This window comes from Pediculus humanus, genomic scaffold, assembly GCF_000006295.1.
Source record: "Pediculus humanus corporis 1103172107679 genomic scaffold, whole genome shotgun sequence".
NCBI classification, from domain to species: domain Eukaryota; kingdom Metazoa; phylum Arthropoda; class Insecta; order Psocodea; family Pediculidae; genus Pediculus; species Pediculus humanus.
Window position 1 is genome coordinate 202,781 of NW_002987288.1, and position 10,238 is coordinate 213,018.

The 10,238-nt window shown below is 25.6% G+C and overlaps 1 protein-coding gene across 1 annotated transcript; it reads left to right on the forward strand.

Moving 5' to 3' along the window:
- Positions 1-8,884: 8,884 nt before the first annotated feature.
- Positions 8,885-10,238, forward strand: Phum_PHUM296990 (class A rhodopsin-like G-protein coupled receptor GPRfmr, putative; the record flags this gene model as incomplete). The annotated part of the gene is made up of 2 exons (XM_002427074.1): positions 8,885-9,595; positions 9,669-10,238. 2 exons carry the CDS (start codon positions 8,885-8,887, stop codon positions 10,236-10,238), a joined length of 1,281 nt encoding a protein of 426 aa, XP_002427119.1.

Below are 10,238 nucleotides of genomic sequence, written 5' to 3' on the forward strand. Positions count from 1 at the left end.
ACTCGAGTTTAGGTTCGACACCAAAATTTCTATAACTTTTAGTATAAACGCTACAAAAAGGTTGAATCATTTTAAATTTTAAATTTTAAATTTATAAAACATCCCAAAAAGGTTAACAAATAAAACCGAAAAAAAAAAATGTAAACAAAAAAAAATTTTATTTTGATTTTTTTTCAAAGCCTTCTAAATTATCTAAAAAAAAAAAAAAAAAAAAAATTTTTATTTGTAAAACATTTAAAATTAATAATAATTTCAAAAAACCTTTTCCTGCTGTTAAAAGAAACAATAACAAACGAACAAACAAACAAGCAAATTTTAATAACCACCCAATAAAATATAAAACAATTTTAAAAAAATTTGGCGCTAATGAAACGTCATCACCACATCCGAAGTAACACATCAAATAATCATATTATAAAAATTAATCAATTTGACGTCATAGATAATCAATTAATCAATCAATCATTTCTCTCTTTTTATTCGACCATCGTTACGTAAAATTTTTATTTACAAAAAAATATAAACAAACATATTTGTTTTGAAAAAAAAAAAAATTCTCTTTAAAATTTAAATACCCGTAATAATAAATCACGATTGGTTGTTGAGTTTTTAAAAACGTAAACAACCGAACGAAAACGATGATAACCGAATTTCAATTGCAAAAAAAAATTTAAATTTGTTATTATTATTCAAAGTCTCGCAAAAGCCTTAACGTGTGTTTTTAATTAACGTCTTGTATTAACTTTAATAAACGTTTATTTTAAGGAATGTAAAATTATTAATCACGTGATTAAGTAAATAAATAAATAAATAAATACGAATAATGATAACGAATGTTTCACGTTATTAAATTTAATATTAATAATGATAATGATAATGATAATTTAACCGCAACACGTCACGTGTATCGTCGTCGTCGTCGTGGTAATTTGCGGGTAATAATTTTAAAAAAAAAATTTACGTGGGAATAGACAAATTAAATTTTTATTAATTGAAATTGTTTTTTCCTTGTTTGAAGGGAGAGGGAAGGAGAGTAGTTGGGAAGGGAAAGGAAGGGGTGGTGGGGGATTGAAATCTAAAATAAAATAACCGAGGATTGAATTTTATATTTTTTTATTTTGGAAAATTAAAATTGTTTGTAATTAAACAAATTCAATCGTTCAAAATTTGTTTTTATTTTTTAAAAAAATTTGTAATCAACATTAAATCCATCGTTAAAACTTTTTTTTAATTAAACATTTTCTTTTGCATTTATTGTTAAAAAAAAAAAATTTAATAGATTTATTTAACAACGTGTTTAATTAAAAAAAATAGATAAACAAACACGATCGATTGTTATTCACATATCAATAATGCAATTTTTCAACGATTCGTTTTCTACCACGTTTTTTTTTTATTTTGTATTTAAAATTCGTTTTTTAATTGAAACAAACAAAAATTTTTTGTGTGTCAAATCCTAATAATGGATTTGATTTTTTTTTTAAAGAGAAATAAAAATTTTTCATTCATGTTATTTTGACGACGACAAAAAGTTTTTTTTTGTCGAACAAAGAATTTTCCAAAATGGAAAATATAATTTATCATTTTGATTTGATTCTTTTATTGAGCTTTTGTAACGATTTTTCGTCACATTTTCTTTTATTTTTATTAAGAGAAAAAAGTGATATATTGAACAAAAATTATATGGCTCGACATTTTTTTTTCTTCTCTTCTTTTTTTTTCGACGACAAAATCTTTTATTTTTATTACATTGGATTTCGTTCGAAGGGTTTTGTTTTGTTCTTTTTTTTTTTTTTATACTTTTCCTTTATAAAGATTTACGATCGTTCATGAAAAATTATAATAATTTTATTATTATTATTATTTATAAAATTGTTATTAACGTAGTAGAATAAAAAAAAAAAAGACGAAAAAATTTAATTATAATTAAATGATAAAAATTTTAGGTTAACGATTTTCAATGTGGTATTAAATTTTGATAAATTGATCCCTTTAATTTCAAGGTGAAAAAAGGGTCAAATGATCAATCATTAAATTTTCCAAGGACGGATATATTTATTTTTAAGAATGACAAAAGCTTTCCTCCCCCTTTTTATTCCCCTCGAATTTTTCTTAACCCGCTTTTTTATTTTTCAAAATAAATTTTTAAAACCCTTGAGTAAAAAAAAAAAAAAAAAAAAAAAAAAAACATCGTCGTAATAATTTCATAAAATTTTTAATAAAAAAATGAATAATTGTAATTAATTATTACGGTAATTAATATTCATTATAATTTTTCTTTTTGTGTAAAAAAAAAATACAAAAAAAAAAAAAATGCCGAAAGGTAAAAAAGTGAAAAACGATTCATGAATTATTTTCATTTTTAATTTTAATTTTTTTTTTTTTTTTACATCAAAGTTAAATTATATTTGAGAGAATAAAGATTTTTTTACGAGTCTTATTAAAATTATTATTATTATTATTAACAAAGTTATTTTTAATTTTATGTAATTGTTATTTTTTTTTAAAAAAAGTTAAACTGTTAAAATTAAATTTTTTTCTTTTTGTTAAAACAATTAAAATTTTTACGAGAGAGAAAAAAAAGGGGAAGGAGGGGAGGACAAAAATAATTTTAATTGTGCGTTTAGTAATTAAAACTTAAAAAGAATACAAAAAAAAATTTTTTTTTACTTTTTCTACTTTCTACTTTCTTTTTTTTTTCTAGAAAAAAAGGTTTAAATAATTTATAGTACGTATTAAAATAATAGAAAGTTAAAAAAGCAAAAAAAAAAAAATTTAAATAAACGTAAAAAAAGAGTGAAAGAAACAGTAGAATATAATTTAAATCATTTTTTAATCCTTAAGAAATTGAGATGAAAATTAAATAAACATTTACTCTAACTTATATATGTATAAATAAAAGATTTTTAAGAAGCATTGAACCGTAAAAAAGGTTCAAAAGCAAATAAACCAAACACCTAAAAAAAAAAAATGAATAAGAAAAGAGTCGGAGTTAAAATTAAACGGTAGTGAGTGTGAGGAGTCAAAATTAAAGAGTCGGTTTCGTAAAAAGAAAAAAAAAAGATTTTTTTTTGTAATAAAACAAAAAAATGACGTGAATTTAATTAATTAAACCCCTTAAGTGATAAAACGTAATTCGTAAAAAAAAAAAAAAAAACTTTTTATGTTTCATCAAAGAATGCTTTTTATTTTAAAAAAAAAATTTGACTCCCTTTAAAGTCTCAAACACTCAACAAACCTTAATAATATTCGTAAAAATTAGTTAATAAACAAATATTGTGATGTGGCAAAAATAAAAATATCATCCCACGACCCCTCGACTCAATCCCCGCGATGAGTCCTCCCACGAATTCATTCCCACTACGCCTTTTAATAATCAAACTCAATCCGCCTCCTCCTACAAATTATCTCCGCCCACTTTCCCTCCCACAATCTCACCCTCACGACGCCTTCCAATATTCAAATCCAATCCGCCTCTTCCCACAAACTATCTCCGCCCACTTTTTCTCCCACGAGTTAATCCTCGCCACGCCCTTACTTCTCATACCTCTTCCCACAAGTTCATTACCCTAACCGCGACGTTCTCCTCCCCCGTAACTGAATTCATACCCGCCACGCGATAAAACGCGTGTGAAAAACGAAAGGATTAAAATCCTATTATTTATTTAAAAAAAAAAAAAAAAGGGAGGAGGGAGGGAAAGTAAAATAAATAAGGTAACATTTATTTTTACATAAAATTCGTTTTATGTACGATTATAAATAAAATAAAACGTCTAAGAAATTTTTTTTTTCTTTTTTCTTTTAAATTTTGACACAACTTTATGGGTTTTGGGATTTTTATATAAAAACCCGGTAAATAAATTATAAAATTAAAACTTTAATTACTCCTGAATTCTTTATTTATTTATTTTATAGCCTAGAGAGATTTTTTTAACCTTTAACGGGTTTTTTTTTTTTTTTTAAAATATTAATTAGGTTTTATGAGAAAATAAAAAAAATAAAAAAGGCGCGAAAAAAATTTATGAATTTAAAAAAAACGTTTTGAAATCCACAATAATTAAATTCTTTCTTTTAAATAATTTTATTTATGTAATATTTAACACTTTGTTATTATTATTATTATTCGCGTGAAAATTTTTAACGGAAACACGTGACAGACTAAAAATTGAATTTATTTTGGGTCGTTAATAATTTTACCGTTATACAGTTTTTTTTTTAAATTGTGACAAAATAAATAAATAAATTGTGGTGAAAAAAGGGAGTCTTTTTACACATGATACGAATATGTTTAATTAAATAAAAAAAAAATAATTGTTACTCTATGACATTAATGAGAAGGTACGTAAGTGACTTTAATTACATCGAATACGTAGAGTTAAATGATAGGAATGTAGCGCTACGAGTGGTGAAATTTTAAAACGTTTGTCTATTGACACTTTAAAAAACGCAGAAAATTTTTAAATCGCATTAAGAATTTTATAAAAATTAAAAAAAATTTTCTTTTTTTTATTTTCACTTCACAAACGCCATTTTATTATTTTTAAACATCGTTCGAGTAAAGAAAAAAAAATTTAAATATTTGACAAAAGGAATTACAATAAGAAAGTTATTTTTTTTTTGTATAAAAATCGAACCGGAAAACTGGGGAACCCGAGGGGAGGTTCGATGTGGAGGGAGGGGGGGAACAATGAAGGGATAAAAAAGAGAGAAAGTAAAAAATAAAATAAAAGAAAGAAAAGAAACTTTAAAAAGGGATTTTAAATGTTTCAAAAAAAATTTTTTTTCTTTTTTCAAAATTTTAATTCGATCGACAAAATATTTTTTTTAACCTTTGAAAAACGTAATAATGATAATAATAATAATAATGATAATATTTTTTTTTATTCTCAATTAATTGTAATTTTTTTTCAAAAAAAAAAAATCTTCAGCTTCGATTTAAATCCGATCGAATTATTTATTTTATTATTAAAAGAAAAATTTTTCAAATATTTAAATTTATTTAAAAAATTTTTTATTGAACGAAAAATCTATTATTATTATTATTACTATTACTATTTTTACCGGTGTTTTTTTCTTTTCTCTTGTTGTTTGTTTATAAATTTTCCCCCTCCCCCTTCAAAAAAAAAAAAACAAAATAAACAAACAAAAGTTTTCAAAAGTTTTGCGCAAACTAAAAGTGTGTGCAAATAGAGAACAACAAAAACCGGAAATAGACTTTTACTATTCAAAACTTTTATCTTTTAACCTCGTTCTCGAGTTTTCGATTTTAATAATAATAATAATAATAATAATAATAATAATAATAATAATAATAATAATAATAATAATAATAATAAGTCAGAAATTTTGTTTTTTTTTTTTTAATTCTTCGTTTAGCGTTGAAACGAAAATGTAAATAATTTTTTTTCTTAAACTTTTGCTTCCCAGTCGGATTTTAGTCATCGATGTCGTATTTTAGAGAAGAAGAAAATAAAGAAAAAATGTCACGTGGTAAAAGACGCGATGATACTAGTAAATTTGTCACGCTTTAATAAAAAAACAAGAAAGGAAAAAAAACAGAAAAATTAAATGAGAAATTAATTAACAATAAAATACATTTTTATGAAAGCTCATACATTTACGAGATTTTTCCTTTTAGTCTTTTGCCACGAGTATTATTATTGTTGGAAAAAGGTCGAACAATTGAAGTGTAAATAGATTCCTTATTAAAAGAACGTAACTAAAACTCGAATGAATATCGTAATAATAATAATAATAATAATAATTTTTTTTTTAAATTTCGTACAGGAAATAAAAGTTTTTTTGATTTATTGTACATGTGTAAAGGATTCGTTGATATTTTTGCCGTGTCAGGGAAACTGCATAAAAAAATATAATTATGATGATAATGATGATGATGATGATGATGAAACCTATTATCCATCAGGCATCAGCATCATTACTGATATTCAGGCATTTATTCCTATCAGGAATCAGCGGGTTGAAACCTGGAATAAATGCTGGAAAAACCTCCGATACAAATATTAAAACGAATTGTCGTGATAATGAATGAAAATAATAATAATAATAATAATAATAATAATGGTAAAAAGTTTACATCTTTAAACCTTTTTGCGTAATGAAAAAAAAAATTACAATTGAATTCATTTCCGGGTAAAATTTTTTCATTTCAGTCGTTTAAAAAAAAAATGAAAATGAAAATTAAATTACGTCAGCATCTGCTGTTGAATTTTTTTTTTTTTTACGACAGTAAATATTTCTCCCTCTTTCCCCTTCCATCGTTTTTATTATTTATTTTTTTATTTTTTGTTTAAATAATTTATTTATTAATAATTTTTTTTTATTTATGTCCGACCTACCCCACTAACAATTCGAAAGTGAAATTTTTTTTTAATAGGAAGGGGGGACGGCGGAAATGAGGTCAAAATGATTTATTTTTCTATGGATTTAATTAAATATTTAATGATTTATTAAATGATGTCATTTCCGGTTTATTATTATTATTATTATTTTTAATAAAATATTATTATCCGCAGACTTTATATAATATGAATTCAAATATTAAGTGCATAATTTTTTTTCTTCGTATAAAATGACTTGTTTATTATTTTCATTTAAAAAATAATAATAATAATAATAACAACCGTTTCCGGTATTCGAATTAAAAACTTTTTTTTCTTTTGCTCTCATAACTATTACAAAAATTTTATCCGAGTTTTAATTAATTAAAAATAAAAGAAATTTTTTTTTGTTTCATTTAAAAATATTTATAAATAACGATTTTACCGTACGTGCGCGACGCAAATGATGCAAAACCGCAGTATCGTATCTCGGTTTTGATTTAAAGTTAATGAAAAGTTTACAATGTTGGGGAGGCGGGAGGAAGGGGGGGAGAGGTAAATTAAAAGAAACCAAATGTTAACTTTTCTCTTTCGAGGTTAAAAGTGCGTGTGAGTGCGTGGATGCGTGGGTGGATGAAAAACGTCAAATGGAAACTTAATTAATTACATATATATATATGCTTTATTACGTTTTATTTATAATATAATTTTGTCGTGAAACTTTTGTAGTTTGTCAAAACTATTATTTAACTATTAACGCGACTACTAATTACAATTGTAATTATATAATAATAATAATATTTTTTTTTTAGCATAGGCAAAGCTTTTTAAGTGAAAAACCGCACATTCCTATAAGATTAGTTAAACAATGAGGAGAACATGCGTAAGAGTTTATTGTACCACGAGAGCAATGATCTTTTCTTTTCGTTCTTCGAATTTTTTTCGAAATTATTAGTCTATCCAATTCTTCTGTAAAAAAAAGTAAGTAAAAATTTTTCATTAAAACGACGAAATCCATTTAAAAAAAAAAAAAAAAAAGTGAAAAAAAAACGCCTTAAAAATTTTAGTTAAATTTTTTGTATAACTTTCTCGTATAAACAATTACATTTTTTTTTTTTTGAAATTTTACTTATATATAGTAAAAAACGAATCGGATTCCATTACATTTTTTTTTTTTTTAACCTTATTGAATGAAAATTAAATATTACCGGGATTTATTCTTTTGTTTTTGTCTTCTTCTTCCTCTTCTTTATCGTTTCCATTATTCTCTTTTTCTTCTCTTTCATACGATTTATTTTTTCTTAATTTAATTTCTCTTTTCAATCTTAAATTTTCTTCGTGCAAGGCTTCTGCGAAAGATTTACAACGGTATAAAAGATCCGTTGTTCGGTAAATGAAAAGCTCTTCAAACAAAAAAAAAAAAAAAACGAGTAAATTAATTAAAAAATGATAATAATAATAATAATAATAATAATAATAATAACGATTCTTTCAGTGTAATTTTTTATACCTGAGAAATCATCATCGTTAGTTAATTTTGTTCCTACCGCAGTAACGATAGTTAACGTAAGTAAAAAAATAATAATAAAACGCATTTTTAAACGTTCACTTTATAAAAAGGTAAATGAATAACTGCACAATAGATCGATAATAAATCAATAGTTAAATCGATAACATATAATTATTTTATTCTGAGAAGAACAAGACAAACAACAACTACAAATTGTGTAAAAATTTCAAATTTGTCGTTTTGCCGCAAAAGAAAAAAAACACTTTAAAAAAATCTTTCAACGATTTATGTTTAATTAAAAAAAAAATAGAAAAACTAATTAATAACAAACGAACAAACAAACAAACAAGAATACTTTTATAAAAACTTTTTCTTTTTTTTTTTTAATAAAATTAAATTTAAAAAAAAATTTTTTTTCCTCGTTTGTCAGCCATTTAAAATTAATACAAGTTAAATAAAATAAAACGAAACAAACAATCTCGTGACTTAAAAAAAAAAAATTTTGTTTTGAAACAAAGTTTTCATCTTTCTCTTTCTCTCTCCCCCTTTCTCTCTCTCCCCCTTTCTCTCTCCCCCTTTCTCTCTCTCCCCCTTTCTCTCTCTCTCCCTTTCTCTTTCTCTTTCTTCTTCCTTCGACAGATTTTTTGAAATTTTTTTTCTTTTTTTTTTCTCTTTTCAGGTGATGATGAAAAAAAAATCCAAGGCGATAAATCATTCAACTCTCAATCAAATTCGCGATAAACAAGAAAAAAAAATAATGCATATTAACTGATCGTCGTATTAATCAATTAATAATAATAATAGTGATAATAATAATAATTATCCAGTGATGTTTCATAAGAAAAAAACAAAAAGACTCGATAAACCCGGTTCGCTTTGTGAATACATAAAATTAATCAATTTCAATTTGATTAATTTATATTTATTATTATTATCAATATCGGACTCATTACTATTATTATCATTATTATTAAGGTTTAAAAACAGTGTTTGTTCGAACGTAAGATTAAAAGAATAAAAAAAAAAAAAAAAAATGAACAACTGGACAATAATAGACGACGTGTGGAACGATACGTTCAAAAATGAAACTTTTTACAACGACGATGAAAGCGCCGTTTTATACGCTTTTTACACAAACGGAATTCTATTAAACATTGTTGCCTTTTTTGGCATACTCGGTAACATAATATCAATGATAATATTATCAAGGCCGCAAATGAGATCATCGATAAATTATTTATTGATCGGTTTGGCTCGATGCGATACGGTCCTCATAATAACGAGCATATTACTTTTCGGTTTGCCGGCAATACACGATAAAACCGGACTACTATTCACGTACGTTTATAAAGTGTATCCACACATAGCACCGGTCGTGTTTCCCCTTGCTCTCATAGCTCAAACCGTCACCGTTTATTTGACGTTGACCGTCACGCTGGAAAGATTCGTTGCCGTTTGTCATCCACTTCAAGCGAGATCCCTTTGCACCTACGGGAGAGCAAGACTCTACGTCATACTCATAATTGTTTTTTCAACATTGTATAATTTGCCGAGATTTTTAGAAGCGAGCAGAGAAGAACATTTTGATAAGGAATATAATACGACGGTGTACGTGATAAGCGCGTCACCCCTGAGACAAAACGAATTGTACATAACCGTTTACGTGTATTGGTTGTATTTACTTTTTATTTATTTTCTCCCATTTGCTTTTTTGGCGGTTTTGAATGCCGCCATATACCGACAGGTAAGTAGTGGGTTTCGAAGGTGCCAAAAGAATTTCCAAAAATGGTTTTTTAATAATTTTCTTATCCTTTCAGGTTCGTAAGGCTAATTTGGAAAGAGCGAGACTTTCAAGATTGCAAAAAAAAGAAATCGGTTTGGCGACCATGTTATTATGCGTCGTCATCATTTTTTTTATTTGTAACATTTTGGCACTCGTCAACAACCTTCTAGAAGCTTTTTACGGCGTCATTTACGATCAATTGGTCAAAACGAGTAATTTACTCGTCACCATAAATTCATCGGTTAATTTTATTGTTTACGTAACGTTCGGTGAAAAATTTAAAAGATTGTTTTTAAAATTATGCTGTTCTCCGTTTTTATCACTTTTGGGTACTTCCGGTAGGGAATCACCCGATGGTACTCACGATTTGAGTCTCATATCGAACGGTGATCATAGAAATTATTCGATAAGAAATCACGGATCACAAATAAGATTCGGCGGGAGTGCGTCTATTAAAAACGGAAATTACAATAACGATTACCGGAAACAGTGGAATAAAACTATTAGGACGGGTATGAATACTAGTTTGGCACCTTGTGTCTACTATCCGGTACGGAACACGACGGCAACCGAATTAGAATCCACATCCTTAAATCAATTGTAA